The 17810-nt window shown below is 41.5% G+C and overlaps 1 protein-coding gene across 1 annotated transcript in view; it reads left to right on the top strand.

The window, feature by feature from the left end:
- Positions 1-5143: 5143 nt before the first annotated feature.
- The window catches only part of rapgef5a (Rap guanine nucleotide exchange factor (GEF) 5a), a 45192-nt gene continuing 32525 nt past the window's right edge, over positions 5144-17810 (top strand). The window contains exons 1-4 of the mRNA XM_034124540.1: positions 5144-5506; positions 16250-16300; positions 16998-17104; positions 17611-17732. Coding sequence (XP_033980431.1) covers positions 5363-5506; positions 16250-16300; positions 16998-17104; positions 17611-17732 — 424 coding nt within the window. The 5' untranslated portion in view covers positions 5144-5362. The remainder of the gene's footprint in view (positions 5507-16249; positions 16301-16997; positions 17105-17610; positions 17733-17810) is intronic.

The following is a 17810-nucleotide window of genomic DNA, read 5'->3' as shown; positions in this document are numbered from 1 at the left end:
CAAAATACATTATCATATAGAAGGAAGTTGGCAGTATTTTCACACAATGAAAGAACTGAAACATTGTCAACACATTTCACATAACTGTATTAGGTTATGTAAAAGTAAAATAATTAAGTGTTGATAAATAATATTAGCTTTAACTTAATATTTTTGCTTTCAACTTACCTAATACAGTTATGTGAAATCTGTTGACATAATACATATAATTAAAGTACACTTTTCAGTTTTTTCAGTGCAGTAAATTCAAGCATTTCAATTAATATCATGCTATTGCAGAGTAGGCTACATTTCTTCAAGGATTTATAAATTTAAAAATTCTGTTTTTGGCTAATGCAGTGACCCTGGCTAATCTACTGTAGGTCCACATTAATGATCGAAACCTCTGACATTTCAGTGTTACTATAAAGCAGTTTACTATAAAGCAGTTTAGCCAATTGATTTGCGACATTGGCTCCAATGGCCAAATACTACCCTTTACCTTTTTAAGATCCCCATATTCATTGCACTAAACCGTGCAGTTCACCATGGTCACTGCTAGATGGCACTCACGCAGCATATATGATGAGAGGAATCGTTCAGTTTGGAGAGAACTGTTCTGTGCTTTTCCCACGCAGTACACCAATAATATATGACCCGCATATTGAACAGAAATAGCTTGAGGGCGTCTGTGCACATGGCAGTGTGTGTTTGACTGCATACATACATACTCTAACATGTGCATGTGCGTCAGACTCATTATGCTACTGTGGAGTGTGTGAAGTATTTATTATCTAATGGCTTTTTAATTGTCTCAGCAGGAAGGGATCGCCTTGAAGTCCATTAAAAGTTTCTTCTTTGTTTGGATGCAAAACTGTTTATCTCATCCCCCCCATGCTGGTTCATAATGTTTGGCTTCATAGACTAACATGCTTATATCAATGTTTTGCAGGCATAAACTGACCCTATATGAGTTAAACAAGACTAAGCGTCTCATGCTTGCTGGACTTTAAGGCATATCCTACTGTACATAGGCACAATGCTAACATGATGTTTACAGGGTCTTCACCATTTTAGTTTAGTAAGCATTATAACATTTGATAATCAAACACATCGTTTTTAAGTATTGAACACACTGAAATGTTGACTTGATGATGAAGCTAGAGGAAAAATCAGGGGGTTACTCATTATAACTCATCCTCTGGTCTAGCTGAGATGGCTGGAAAAGTATTTTTTGTTGCATCTAAAGGGCGATGCAGTTACTGAAACACGCACAGTGCTTTTTCATGGTGTGAGCTTTGCTTCTGTTCTTTTATACTTGACCTTATATGTCATATTGTGTCATAGTTTCTTGTTCATTTTAGCACGGCAGTCCTCTTCTCACATTTTGTTTTAATTCAAATTCTGTCCTCTTCTTCTTGTCTGCTTTCAGTTTCTCCTTTCCTGTCTTCGGCTGGATTCTCACCCATCACTCTCTCCACTCCTCTCCATCCTCTCCTTCCCTTTGTGCCTTTTTTCTCAGCCCACCGTGTTCTTTCCTCATCTTCTCTCTCCCTTCCTTTGGCATTTCCTTTTTATCCCAATGGACAGAGAGCTCCATAAGAGAGCAGAGGAATTGTATCTCTTCTCGGTTCACCAGAGGCACTCTTCCATATTTAATCAAGAGTGCATTTGTTTGAAGAGGGCTCTGAAAATGTGTGTGAGTGAGTGATAAAGAGAGATGTCTGACCATGTGTGTGTGGATACGGTATTTGCATGCAGAAGGGAGGCATACAAAAGTGTGTATATTTCCGTGTGTGGAGACAGTTTTTGGATGAAAGGCTTTCTCCAGTCCTATGGTAATTGGTTTACTATCTCTCTCTCTCCTTGCTCCGGCCCCTCTTGTTCTACCCTTTTCCCCATCTCCTTCCTTACTTTCCTTCCCCTCCCCCTATAATCCATTCTCCCTGTTCATCATCATGTAACATCTTACAGTATGGTGCTTGCACTACTACTGTATGTAGGGCTCATTCATTCAAACGCTGTGCTATCAGGTTTATTTGATTTTGCTGCATGTGCATATGTGACTGTGTGTGTGTGTGTGTGTGTGTGTGTGTGTGTGTGTGTGTGTGTGTGTGTGTGTGTGTGTGTGTGTGTGTGTGTGTGTGTGTGTGTGTGTGTGTGTGTGTGTGTGTGTGTGTGTGTGTGTGTGTATCAGTGGCTGGTCACAGTGGTCCCCAGAGACCGCAGAGCAGCATATTTCATCATCCTCCAGAGTCGGCACCAGAAAGCCCAAAGTCCCCTCCTTTTATTTTGCTTCTTCAGCAATTCAGCAAACACTGTGTGTTTTCCTTCTTTCCTTCTTTCACTTTCAAGCATCTGCTGGTGTTTAAAGTCCAAAATACAGATTCTGCTGCTTTCTTTAGATTTACCGGAGACCTATAGAAGTTACGAGTCTTATGGTACTAATTCCTGTCTGGCAGCATTTCTTCATTGTGATATCTGGTTGTCACAGCTGACTGGAGTTATATCGCTTCTCTTTCAGTGCGTTCTGCCACATCTCTTTCTCTCCAGCTATCTGCATGAGGATCTGAGAAAGAAATGAAAGGTTTGGGTTACATTTGAGTAATTGGGTTTAGCTCTATCTTGGCCCTTTGGTAGATCATGGCAGATATGAGCCTTTTTTTCTTCTGTTCTTCTGTGTATGTATATCACAAACAGATTTTAAACCAAGTTGTCACGATCTTTAACAACTATCAACTTTGTACTCTCTTAACTCACTACAAATTCTTGACATGTTAAACATTTTTTGTTTTTAAGACAATCTAGATAAAAACTTGACATGCATGTGTCTATATTGTTGCAGCATGCTGCACATTCTTTAGCAGCAGACCATGTCTGAATCTTAGCCGCATCCCTTTGAATCTTGGCGTTCTGTCTATCTTTGTCTGTAGATCCTATTAAGCCCATGGAATGTGTTTCAGTACAGCCGAACACCAAATACAGAAGTTGCCGCTGACATGGATCTCTATGTATTGTGAAAAGATTGCATGGTTACAATGTATTTAATCGAAGGTCTAAAGCCAAACAAACTACTGTTAGTCTTGGCAAACAACAGCTTTGTTGTGTTCGACACTAAACTGACACAGTTGATTACAGGCAGTGTTGAACTTGAAGAGTAAAATGTGATGCATCCTTCACACTGCACGGACTATGAGATTTTGTTAAGAGGAAGCACTTTAATAATCCTTCATTAGGGACATTTGTTACGTTATTCATTACAAAAATGCCCAAAATCCACACAGGACCTAATTGTTGAGATTTTAGAGTGTAGAGTCTTCCACACAGTCGGAGCTCCAAGCAATTAGAGCTTTGCTCAAGGGCACGGCAGTGCCCAGGAGATAAACTGGCTCCTCTCCAGCTACCGGCACATACTCCGCACCGGGGTCCGTGTGGGACTCAAACCCACCACCCTCCGGCTTCAAGCCAAGTCCCCTAAAACTGTGCTAATGCCACCCATAAGCCCTAAGTGTCAAAGTTAAAGCGATACCGACAAATATGGAGAGCAGTGGAGAAAGAAGAAAGCTGACTATAATAGAACATCACTGTTTCTGTTCCTCATTTGAGTCTGGATTCAGCACCAAACGTACATTTATCATGTTATTGAATGAAACGTTACAGCTAGCTTTTGAGCTCTACAAAATGGTGTGTGTGTGTGTGTGTGTGTGTGTGTGTGTGTATGTGTTTTTCAGCTGCTAAACAGTATGGCGGCCCATTACAACTGACAGCCATGGTGTTGGTATAATCTGAGTCCCTGAAAGGGGCCAATTATCCCAGATTACAAGTCCTATCAGGAAAGCAGACTCGACATTTGAGTTATACAACTAAACCCCCTGCACTCAAACTGAACTCTGCTCACATTTATGTCATCTGCAGTGTCAAGCTCAGATCCAATTGGATCTACTGAATGCAAATGAATTCTCCTTCTGATCATCTTCACTTGTCATCTAATCTAATGCGTTTTTCAAATTTCCCAACAGAGCTGAGTTATTTTTCAAGCCATACAGTGAATGTCTTCTTGCAAAACGCATTGAGAAATAGTTGCTTATTATGATGCCAGGGGAGTGCAGCTATTTCAAAATAAGAAAAGTTACATTAAAAACCAGTTGGATACATCAAACAGCCTTTAAAAGCCAACATGAGACACACTGGGGCTAACCAGCATGCTAAGTAAACATACACTGCCTCTAACAAAAGAAAGAGTTTCAAAGTACTGTCTGATGATGACTATTATGGAAATGTAAAGAGTGGGGAACCAAAGGCGTCTCATCTTCATCCCCTCACAGGCTGGAGGTTTGAGACCGTCTCATGTTTCAGCTCATCAGCTTTCTGCCTCAGGTAAAACTGGAATGAAAAAGCTCCACAGCTATTCTCACAGCCAGGACACAATGTAGCTCCACACCTGGAACATAGACTCTGCTGTGCAGCACATACAACCTCCCACAGACAGACACACACTCCATGGCTTCTCTTTGTTTACTTTTGGAAATTTGAGCCAGGTAATGTGGTGACGTAGCTGTACCAAGTCTCTTCTGCTTAATTTCTCCCTCCCCCCAAGGCTATTATCTTTATAGTGAAGCCTAGGACATAAATAAACATTAGAATTAGACTGAAATATCAACTCCACAAGCAAACGTATGTTTATCTTATTCTATAGACTCCTGAATTCAATTGGTGACTTACAACAATCTCTGCAACATTTAGCTTATTGTATTTTTTTTAATTACATGTACATAGTTTACTTCATCTGCATGACTTAAAATGTTAAATCTATTTTGTATAGATTTAACATTTTTATTGTCTATTACATTTATGTTGCATTGTACTGTGCATTTGACAATAAAGCCTTTGAATCCTTTGAATCTCACACACACAAACACTTTCTTTGGTTTTGAATTGCATGTTAGTGTTGGCATATATGATTAATGTTTTGCTAATGTTGTAACACCTTGTACAACATGCTTTGCCACTTCTATGTTTTCGATATGGTCATGCCAATAAAGCCCCTTTGAATTTAAATGAAGGGTGGAAGTGATGCAATGTTTTTTTGCACCTGTGACCTCCCCCCCCCCCCCCCTACCCACCCACACTCTCACACACTCATCAACCTGGTAGTGAGGAGTAGGACGCGCGAGCCATTGGGTGGAGCAGCGTCGCGTGCTGCGGAATACACATTCAGAAGGTCGTGCAGTTTTTGCAGATGCAGGTCGCTGAGTTTGAGCGCAAGGTAGGGGGGGAAATGGCGAACGGGCGCGGGCGGCAGTGCGCCTTGTGAGGATACATTAAAAACTCCGGAGCGGTGGCAGGCGGTAGCTCGAGGACAGACAGGAGCAGGAGGGGGACCATGGAGGACTCGGAGCCCGCAGAGGACGGCTTGCTCGCGGGTTTACGATGGAACCGGAGCGCACGAGACCAGGCTCAGCTGAAACACAAAATCCGGGATCTGCCAGGACTACTGAAGCACGGGCTGCACCTGCGGAAGAAGAGCGTGAGTATTTCCGAAAAACCGACCCCTGACTGACTGTCCGTCCTTCCGTGTTTTTATGTTTTGATAAACCGTAGCAACGTTTTATCTTTTTAACCGTGAGTTTTACCGACCCCTCGCTCTGTGCTGCGAGGCTGTTTCGTAACCCCGTCACGACTCAGGTGTTTTCATTTTGTTACAAGCATTAATGTCGCAGAGGCAATGTGTGTGTGCGCGTGTGTGTGTCCGTGCGTTCGTGCTACATGCATAATAACTAGAATTGCGTTTGGATACCATGCCTTCACACTCCGGTAGTCAAGGCAACACTATCCCTCCCCAACAAATTCACTACATACGCACATACATGCATACACTAAGAAACATATATTGGGTTATCTGTCATATGTTATTTTTTTTTCTTCTATTAATTATAGGTTATTGTTTTTTTATAAACGTGAAAATGCCCATCACAAGTTCTGAAAGCTCAGTCAAGGTGATTGTCCACCTTGAAATACCTTGTTTTTTTCCTACCTGCTATCCAGTACTCAAAGATAATCCCTTTGAAATCATATAAAACAAAGAGGAATCAAATCCTCGCATTTGTAGAATAGTATATGGCTGTTGCAGATTATTTTTCTCTTGATCATGATTCAGTTGAACTAATGCTTTATCTCTATTATTTAGTAAATTAAACTAAAATCCCAATCCTAGTGAGGCACATTTGTAGATCCACCATCAGCATTTTCTCTCATGGGCTCTCTGGTTCTGTTGTGTGATGATGGGTCTAGTAAGCAGTAAATGTGTGTGACACCGTGTTCCCTGATGTGGAACGAACACACCTGACAAGCCAAATGTCTGCTCACAGTGTCCGCCCAGCTCAACTTCATCTCATCTGTGGCAGGCAGGAAAAAACGTGTCCCTGATTGCCTCTGTGGGAATCAGGGACACGTTGCCAAGTCTTCCAGTCCCTAAGGTGCCGAATGTGCTAAAAATATGCAACATTTGCGATGGAAAGCCACTGTGGACTGAGGTGATGAACAGTTTATGTCACGTTACAAGTGATGTTTAAAGGACTTACATGTCAAGGCTGCTCAGTGTTCTTGTTACCTGTCTGTATAATACGATTAAATCCTCTCGGTGTAGAAACATCTCAACCATAGGTAATCCTGTAATGAACTGCAGAACAGAATATGCAAATACGACCAAATACGAGTCCAGACAACAACATTACACTGAAACCACGAAGGCTGGATGAATCAGTGGATTACTTCCCTATTGAGTATTACAGAGGTTTTAAAATGATGAAGCTACATCAATCATGTCAGAAGCTGGTTTACTCTCGAAATAGCAGACTGTGTTTTTAATTGTGACATGAAGCGTACCATCTTTGTGTTTTGGTTGAATAGCCAAGCTGAAGAGAAGGAAAGACTGAGTAGATGAAGAAAACATATTGAGCTTTCTTTCTCATCTAACTTGGTGTGCGTGTGTGTGTGGGTTAGTGTGATGAGGCGTGGGTAAGTAGTGTGAAGGTATGGCTGTTCTGTGTGGACTGGTCCTCTCCAGACACCACAGTTAGCTATGCTTCACCACACACACACACACACACACACACACACACACACACACACACACACACACACACACACACACACACACACACACACACACACACTTCCTTTTATCTATTCATTCTCCAAAAATATGTGTGAGAGGGAATACTAGTGATGTTTTTTTTTTTGCACTAATGGCACAGAATTGAAATAGCTAAAAGGAAAATAATAACCTAATCTAAAATCACAGAAGTTACAGGGGGGCACATGTTGTTGTTGTTGATCCATCCATCTTAAACATTTGTTGCTATGATGTATTCAGCCCTGTAAAAGTGCTGGAATAAAGAGTCTGAAATAGACGTCACATTACCTCATGAGCTTCTTTGATGTGTGCTGACAGTTAATGAAGTACTTGGAACTGGAGTTATTGTCGCCTTAGGTTTCATGCTGCAGCGACTTCGCTTTTGAAAATCCTGTTCTACTTTATTCTCTGTTGTGACTTGCTCTGGCATTCATCCTTTATTGGCTACAATACGATGGGAGCAGAAACATGTTCTTAAAGGAGCTGACTTTTGAACGTACAGGTCACTTCCCAGGGGGCTCTCTGTCTGTACACCTGGTAGAAATTTGCATCAAGCTAGTATTCTTTTCTACTTTTCCAAAGACTGGACCACAGCTCAGTCAAGTGTTTTATTTGAGAGCCACTTAATGGTCAGCCACTCACAACACATATGCAGTCAGTGTACCTCACGTTTGATACTGTCAGAGTAAAACATACAGACGCTGACATGTCCCACTGATTTATTGTGTTTTTTTCTGTTTTAACGGCACCCTTAAGCAAGTCTTCTGCAACCAGTTTTACTGTGTACTGTTAGGCTTTGTTGGTTTTTGTTGCTGACACCAAGACAGACGCAGAACCAGTGTGTGTGCTGCAGCGTGAGACATAAAACTTTCTTCACCGATAACGCTGCCAACAGCAATCAGAAAACAGCCGACTACTAAGACTTTCTCACTGCATGCATGTGTGTTTTTCAGTTTCCTTTTAATGCAGTTGATTTCTTAATGTAAGCCAGAGAGAGAGGAAATACGGAGGAGCATTTTCTTTTTACAAATAATGTTAAAGGGCCCATGTCATGGCCATTTCCACTGATCATAATTACATTGTTGAGGTATACTAAAATAGATTTATACTGTGCAATTTTCCAAACTCACATTGGTTTCGCATACAGCATCTCTGTCAAGCATGTGTATTCAGCAGTATTCACTTTCTCCACTAAACGACTCGTTGGAGCTCTTGCCCCCCCCCTCCCTGTGAGCCTAGTGTGCTCCGATTGGTCAGCTCGGCCACTCGTTCTGATTAGTCAACCACCAGAGAGGCTGCGCCCATGTCAGTGCTTTTCCCGGCTGCTCTCAGCGTAACATCAGTCTTATCATGGCGTCGGTACAGCGGTATATTTTATATACATATATATTTTTAACTGTTGTTATAGAAGAGTGTGACGGCCCCAGGGCCTTTGTCTTACGATGGGGTGGAGCTGAAGAGGGTAATCAGCGCGATCACGGACACCTCCGGACACTACGGCCCCAGTCTCTCTCCAAAGCGGCTGCAGGAAGACTAACTCTGCGATCCTCTCAACCACCTATCTTTGCATTTACCACAATAAATGTGCCGTGGTTTTGTAAACTCGTGTATGTCTCCTTGTCTTTCCGTTGTGGCCTACGAGCTACTCTCATAACAAAGAGTAAGTTATTTTTACCCGTTATAAACTACTACTGTTTGATGAGAAATCAAATCATGGTTTGCTATATATGAATTCAGGGAAGAAAGGATAGGCCTACTAAGTATTTCCATTAAACTTTATTTTTAGAAATGTACAAAATGAACATAAATATACATATATACACGGTATATCATCCATTCCTCCTCCTCTTGCCTGCGCACAGCCGGTGCGGTGCGGTGCCTTTTAGCACGACGCCTCAGTAGTAGTAGAATCCCTTCCCCGTCATGGATTGTCCGCCAGGATCTGGCTGGACGAAATCAAATGCAAATCACAAAATATTAGAGAAACTTAGTTGTTTTAGATTCGTTAGTAGTAGTTGTGTAATGAACAGCTTGCCTGCTAATATGCTAACCTAGCTTTGTTTACCTTGGTAGCTAACACGATATGAACGTTAGCTTGGAGGAAAGGCAACTATAATGCAGTGTAATAAAACTACTATGAACAAAAGCTAGTGGTTCATATTAGGCTAGCAATAACGTGTTTATAATTGCAATCGTATACGGGTATTCTGCTACCATACAATGTAACTTGCATGAATACATTGTTTTGCGCTAGCATACAGCTAGCCTCGTTAGCTACATGCAGTATATGTACGGTCACAATGTACGGTAAACCGGAGTATACTGTATGAGTATTCCGTGTGTGACTGCAGACATTCTCCTGCCATGACAAACATGTAAGGCCATCTGCTGACATTGTAGTTGATATATTTAAACGCTAGCAACGTAGCATCACAAAAATGTTTTTCTGACCAAAACTAGCTCAAGCTCCGTGTGTTAGATCGCTACGCCAGCTATAATGTAATTACGTTTCGCGACTGACCGGCAAATCACCCGCAGTATACTGTCAATAGGTATTTTGTGTGTGAATGCAGACATTCTCCTGCTATGAGATACATGTATGCAAGGCCATCTGCTGATATTAGAGTTGATATATGGAAACTCTAGCAACTTAGTTAGCACAGTTAGCACTGTGTCAATGGCTTAGCAGTCCAACACAGTTTACACATTTAAACAGTCTTGTTTGATAAATACACAAATAACAATGCAAACTTACAGGTTGTATACCCAGATCTTCCCCTGCTCCAAACGGTCCAAACAAGCTGTGCATATCCGGCCTCAAACTGGGCAATGTTTTGGAAGCTTTCGTCTGTGAAATGCCGGTTCTTCGAACCTCTGGAGGAGGAACACGCCGCTGCTGGTGTGGCCATAGCTCTTCGGGATTGGTCCATTTCGTTCCGGGTACCGCATGACATCAGGCGGTACCCGGAACTAAATGGAAGACTCAAATGGGCAGTGACGTATCTCCAACGAGGCGTTTTGGGGAGGTATTTTCTGTGTTAGAGTTTTACTCGCTACAGGGTGTACTTTGAGGGTTTTGACTCTGCACACCGTTTACATGCATAAAAACCTTCATAACACACAAGGGGACGGGTAATAACCGGAAAAGCATGACATGGGAGCTTTAAAACAAAGTGTAATGGTGGTGCACCCCCACATTTATCATGCCATTTTGTTTGAGGTTGCAGCTTTTTCATTTTTCTTTTAATGAATTCATGGCAGACGACACGCTTGAAATTATTTGGATAAAGAACATGCTGCAAAAGCAACAAAATATGATGAAAGCGTTACTTTATATGCAATTACATTTTTTACAAGGGACATTTGGACATGTATTATAAAATATACACTTAATCTGAAAAATGTAGGCAGCCCCCTCAGCACCCCCCCCTTCCCGCGTCCATTCGCGATGTCTCGCTGTCTCGCAGACCCCAAGCAGCAAGCAGGAAATGAACCCAGCTCACACTGTCCGATCCTCGCAGCAGCGAGCCGCGCAACGTCCCGCCAACACGGCACCCAGACCCCTCGCAGCATTCTCATCTGTTTGTCATTACTGATGTCATTTTCTGGTTGCTAACGCCATTGTAACACATAATCACTGATGTTCCGCTGTAACGGTGGTGGACTCATCAGAACAGAGTGGGCGAGCTGACCAATCAGAGCACAGGGAGGGAGGGGAGGGGGCAGGAGCTCCAACAAGGCGTTTAGGACAGAGAGTGAATACACATACTTTACAGAGATGCTGTATGAGAAACCAATGTGAGTTTGGAAAATTGCACAATATAAATATGTTTTAGTATACCTCAACAATGGAATTATGATCAGTAGAAATGGCCATGACATGGGACCTTTTTAAAAGGACTAACAATACACAGCACACAACTGTATGTAAATGTGCAGTTACAGTATGCTGCTTGAAACATCATTTAGGCTGTTGCATGAGATAATTCAAGTGGTAATGTAAGCTAGCAGACTTTATGAACACTGTCTAAGGGGGTAGTTGATGATACTCCTCAGAAGATTATCTAATTTCTGCATAATACATGCAGTGAAATAGTGGCTTGTGATGTGTTTTTATGTCTGCCAGCCATACTTTCACATCCATAACTGCATTATATATTGAGATAAGGAAGATGAGTGAAGGGTTCAGATAGAGGCCCAACACACATTCAACCCCCACTTACTGTATAAACTCACACACACTATCACTATAATCAGTGTATTTGACTGAAACGATTAGCATTGGTGAGAAGAATGCTAATTCTTCTTCCAAACTTTAGGAATGTACTTGACTTATGAACAATTATGAATGTCCATATGCAGAACTAGCAAAGGCTGATGTAAGTCAAATAAGATGACAAAGGACCAAAGACTTTTTGATTGAGATTTATGGGATTAAAATAAATAACAAAATCAATTGGCAAGCAACGTAAATGAGAGTTTGAAAACGATGTTATGATGGAAGGTGGTTTAAAAATAACAGCTGGAAGGATCTATTTTCAAGACAAAACAACCTTTTAAAAATATAAATCATGACCATCAACTCTGGTCTAATGATGTCCAAAATATTCTTGTGTCGTGATGCAAATGCTAACAATTAATCTGCATGTATAGTTTCAGTTATTGAACTGACAGTTTGATCTTTAAAATGAATGAATAAGGTAAAAATATTGCAGCTTAAAAATGTAAAAAGGCCAATTCAACATTAAATAGCTTGTCCAATAAGAGTCTAGTGTATATTCTGTTCTAACTAGCAAATCTTCACAGCTGAGAAGCTGAAACTATACCATTGTTATATGTTGAGGGACAATTACTAATAAAAGCCGGTTATATCAACAAGTACACTATAGATTATTGTAGTTATTGTAAGCCAAAGGTCATGTGTGCTGCTGGCAGATAGGCGTGGTCTAGCATGTCGTTTTTTTTACAGCTTTACGGTGTCTGTGTGTGTGTGTGCATCCATTGAGCAGTAGGTGCTTTGATGTCTCCATTTTGACAAATCTGACAAGGAGTCGACAGGAGCTTAGTGTGTGTGTGAATGTGTGTGTGTATGTGTGGGGGGGGGACTTGCCAAGCATGCCGTGCTGCAGCTCTTCACTGTGCTCAGCAATCTAATCTGAGAGTAATCCATTTCTTTGCAGATAATGACCTCGCTCTCTGCTGCTCTTTCTCTCTTTCTGTATACACACTTTCTTTGAAGTCATGAAACCGATAAGCATGCCAGCATGTGTTCTCTCTTTATTGCTCTGACTCCTCTTCTCTTTTTTCCCTGACACTGTCTCTCTGTCTCCGGTACTGATGGCAGTATACTGTGTGATGGAGGAGTGTATGTTTGTGAAAAAAATCAGACGCAGACAAATAGACTGGCAGGAACATGGGCAGCAGACATTTCTCTCGTCGTGAGATACAGTATGAATGAAACTCCTCTCGGGCTGGTGTGACTTGAAGAGATGATGGTGGAGAAACAAAGACCTCTGCAGAGATCTGTGTTCACCAGACCGAGAGACAAAGAGATGGAGAGATAAGATAGAGCGACCGAGACAAAAGAGAAAGAAGGAGCAAGATCGAGATAGCGAGAGTCGGAAACAATTTATTTAGTCTGTGTGCTTGGCTGGCTGGTGTGCTCTACTTAACCCCCAGTCCAAACGCTGCATGTCGACACAGAAAAAATCTCCTCTCATATTTACTGATATCTCGGGAGGACGTCCACGCAGAGCTGTTTATCATGTGAAACTCCACGCAGAGTTTTATTACAGAAGGTGAAAAAAACAACATTTTCTTCTACACCTTTTTCTGTAATCTCTGATTTTCAAACAGTAATTCACAGTCACCAAGTCCATTTCCTGAAACCCAAGATGGCCTTTTTCACATTGCTTATTTTGCCCGACTGACGAGCCAAAAAGAGTGCTGCTGGGCAGATTTGGTTACCTACAGAGAGAGCAGGTTTCCGGTCTTTATGCGATGCTAAGCTAACTTGCTGCTTACTGTAGCATTGTATTTATTGAACACCAATGAGAGTAATATCAATCGTCTTTTGTAACGCTCTAAGAAGCAAAAACGTCTATTCCTTTTAGATTATATTCTACTTTTTTGTCATAAAAATCAATTAAATATAGTTTAGCATCTTACTAGAGCAATGAGTGCAAAGTATATTTACATATGAATATGAATAAATACAGTATGATTTATAAGGTATATAAAACGCTATGGGGTATATAATTCCATAGAAATATTTGATATACACTATAGATCAAATATATATACGATATGGACAGTAGTGAAAAGTATAAATACACTATAGGTCTGATGTGTACAGTTTAGAGCAGGGGTGTCAAACTCAAATACACAGTGGGCCAAAATAAAAAAATGGGTACTAGTCGAGGGCCGGACTGGTTCAATGTTTATTGTAAAACGTATTTAAATGAACTTATTGCACATATTAAACCTGGAACTAACAAAGCTTAAATGATTGCCTATAAAAACAACATTAAACATTAAATAATCAGTTGCATTCATACAGGCCAACAACAGCTTAAAAAAAAACAATTTCCCTCAAAGAAAAAACCAAACATGCCCTGTTGTCGCAAGAAAAAAAGTGCAGAAGGAAACATCCATTTAAACTCTGTGATGCACACTAAGCCAGATACTTGGCATCTCATCTTGGGTGCAAGTTCATCAATGTTTGGGGTCAGGCTCTGAGCTGAGGAAATCCTCAGGATTGAGTGAAGGTGTGCGTGCAATATACCGGCGGGCCAGATCTAATAGTAATTACAAATTATCCTGCGGGCCGAAATTAAATCTGCCACAGGCCTGATTTGGCCCCCGGGCCTTGAGTTTGACACATGTGGTTTAGACTGTGGTATACATATGATGAAGCATACTGTACTGTAGGTGAGCTGTGATCATGTGTGTGTGAAGTGTGTGTCCTCGCTTGTGTGTGTGTGTGATATCGTAGACACTATCATCGCTCTACATCTCTGTAATCATTTATTTAATTTTCTTTCAACTCAAAGCCACCGACGTGCATTCCTCTCGCTCTCTGTCTTTGTCTCACTCACTTTTACGATCACAATTAAAACGATCTCTCTGCCTCTCACCCCCCCCCCCCCCCCCCCCCCCCCCCCCCCCCCCATCGCTCTCCCGCTCAATCTGTCATTCTCATATCCCCCCGTCATATATTCTGTTGTGATTTGTTCTGCCTCCCTCTCTTCCTATCCCCTTGCACGCTAACACATTTATATTTCCTCATCCACATCCATCTTCCACAGTGGCTTCGTTGCTTTTCATTTGTTCAAGCATCTGATTTCTCTGTGTCTTCCCATTCTTCATCATCAGGCGAAGGGCAGCAGCAATTTCCAGAGGGAATCAAACCCACGACTCTATCACTGATCCCTTTTCCCTGACTGAGCTCACAGAGCAGTTACTATTGCAGGAGATTCTCATGCTGACTTTAATGAACGCTGGCAACGTGATCGTCATCCTAATCCAGTTCGTATTTTATCAGTGATGCGCTGCCATGGTGGTTTCAAAGCACAAGGCAGTATCTGATCTTTTTTTCTTGCACCATATCCGCTGATAATAATGCTGTATACTTGCAAGATTGTGTACAAAGGCAATTGCTTTATTAAAATCGACAAAATACATCCTGCTGGGGGAAAAGGCCTTCTCCCAATTTAGCATGCCATTACAGAAAGCAGTTTTCCCCAGAATGATTCAGAAAATACATTTCCCCTTTTATCTTCAAAGCTTTCAAAGGCCTGCTGCATAAAAGCATGCCCTCTGCATGACACTGCCATGACCAATATGCATTTCATATCAAATGATCAATGTTGGTCTCATTGGACCAAAGAAACTTCTTCTACTTTGGTTTATACTTGTTTCTTCATTATCTCAGACACTCCCCTTTTTTATGGACACTAAAGCAGGATTGCTGTAACATATTTTTCTCCAAATCTCTTGTTCACTGCTTTGAAAATGCACTGGTATTTTTTCCCCAATAGTTCTTTTTACACACCTTTTACAGATTTGTTCTTAAGTTTGCTCTGACCGGTGGATGGTTGTTGAGTTTCGGCTTGACTATTTGTTTTACTTCTGGGTCACACACTCTCTCATTCTACAGCTCAGCAGTACACCAATATATGTTTCTGTATGGATTTAATGCGAAAAATAGTTAAAGGAGTAACAGAATCTTTATAGTTGTTCAGTACTGCCTTGTCAGGGGAGTGACAATGAAGATATTTTTTATAAAAGTCACCATCTGAACATACATTTTAACCTTTTCACATGAAATACCTCTCGGCCTGTTGATCAGTGTCATAAAGCATGATTCAGTGTTGTAAAACCATAAAAAAACACATTTACTTAAAGCATTTAAGGCAAGCTTTGAATTCAGGTGCAGAGAAACACAGACATGGTTTTACTAAATTGCATCACAACGTATAACACTGCAGTGAAATACAGAAACAGATGTCTGCATGTAGTGCCTTTTTCCGCTCTACTTGATCTCCTGTAACACTCACTCTCATATTTAATCTGTTTTATAACCGCAGTGTCAACACCTCCATTTAGCTCCTCTGGCACCATAATAATCCACAAAGATTAAGAGTTTATTTCCTGGTAGAGGAAGTAGAGTTGGAGTCGACACGCCCAGGGAAAAGGCTTCAACAGGATGGCGTGATGGTAGACAGGATTTATTAAGCTGTCAGTCGTTATATTTTGACGCTTACACTGGCAATTGCATTTGACTGTTGAGGAATTTAAATGTGTTTTTACTAGTAAAATCAAAGTGAGTGCATAGGTCACTAACTCTGTCTTTGTTTAACTATCTCAGTCTCTGTTTAACCATTTTGTACACTTAATAAGTCAAAATAAATGGCCACATTATATAAGGTTGGCAAATTGTGTTGCGGTATTGTATGAATGTATGCACAATGTTTGTTACTGCTGTCAGGTTGAACAAAACCTGACTAATGTTTTGGGAATGGTCAAACTTGTCTTTCTCATCTCGCTGTTAAGTGTATTTGCTGTGTTTGTGTGTGCATGTGCACGCTTCTTTCTGTGTTGGCTCTGACGGCTTTATGTATTGTGTTTCAACAGCAATCACCTGACACGATACCCGGACCAAGTACTGGACCAACAGTTAACAAGGTAAGGACACACACACACACACACACACACACACACACACACACACACACACACACACACACACACTAGTTTTGCTGTGAAGTGCGAGTGTGTTTGTTTAGCCTCTATACACTATACAGGTGACATCAGTGATTGTATTATCTTGGGCTGTTTTCCAAGCTAGTTTCACCAACCACACACACACACACACACACTACTGGTGACAATGATTGTCGCAATTTAGACATAGCGCAACTAGCGGTCTACGATTCACAGTGCCATGTTTAACACACAGGACCAATTATCTAACGCATGCTTGACCATCCCTCTAGATACGTTATAAAGACTTAAAGTGCAGTCATTTACATAATCAGCTTCAATGAGGGAGTCTCTCATGTTCCTCATGAAGCAACCCCTGCTCTGTCGCATGTAAATGTGAATATTAATGACACAGAACAAGCATGCCTGTAAACAGTTGAATTGAAATACAGTCTTATTTAACATGGTGTCAATAGCAGGATTAGTGCAGAGCGTGTAGGCAAAGTCAATGTTTCACTCCTCTGGGACGAAGAAATCGAGTTGTCCTTGTGAGGCCGTCAATGACAGCATGTAGCCTCTCTAGCTCTGCAATCAATGTCCAAAACAATGTTGAGATATGTTTTCTGTGTTCAGATTTTAAAATGACAGTGTAAATTGAATGTGGTTCTCTGTGTGTCAGTCTTGTTCCCAGAGTTTTCCATGCGCTGGTCGGGCTGTGAGGAATGCCTTCCTCTCTCATGGACCGTACCCGGCTAAAGACAAGATACACCTGGCCAGAATCATACGGTACACTTGTCTCTGAGTTTGTGTGTCTGTCTGTGTGCAGGATGAATCGATGTGTCTGGTGAAGCATGTACACTGACTCACCAGTCACTGTTGAGCCCTGTCCTGATTGGCCAGTTTAGTTGTTTATGCAGTAAGACGAGGAAAGTGTGACGTAGACATGATGTAGCAGAGCACAGGATGGAAAGGGAATACAAGCGCTCTCATGCAATATACAATGAATACAGACGCATGCGAGGACCATGTGAACATCTGGACACAAATATAAATAAGAGCTGTTATCCCTCATCGTGGATTCAAACAAACACACACACACAGGGAGTTTATCCTGGGGGAAAGCAGACGGAGAGTATTCAGAGGAAAAAGGCTTACGGAGAACTAATGAATAATCGATGAATATTGATTAAATAAAAAAAAGACAAGCCTTGTGCAGAGGTAAGGAGTATGTGCATGTGTATCGTAACACTGTGTGGTTGCACTTGTGTGTGTGTGTGTGTGTATTTTTACAGGCGTAGCTACGTGGGTGTAGAGCTGGTGCAGTGGCTGTGTGAGCAGTGTGTGTACGTGCGCTGTCGGACTACTGCTGTGCGTGTCTGGCAGGTGCTGCTGGAGCTGGGAGTCCTGCTGTCTGGTAAATACACACACACACAACCACACACACACAACCACACACCACCATGCCTGAAGGTTGAGTGTGCATCAAGATGTA

The sequence above is a fragment of the Trematomus bernacchii genome, unplaced genomic scaffold (genome assembly GCF_902827165.1).
Source record: "Trematomus bernacchii unplaced genomic scaffold, fTreBer1.1, whole genome shotgun sequence".
Taxonomy (NCBI): Eukaryota; Metazoa; Chordata; class Actinopteri; order Perciformes; family Nototheniidae; genus Trematomus; species Trematomus bernacchii.
This window is presented reverse-complemented; position numbering and strand designations above follow the sequence as displayed.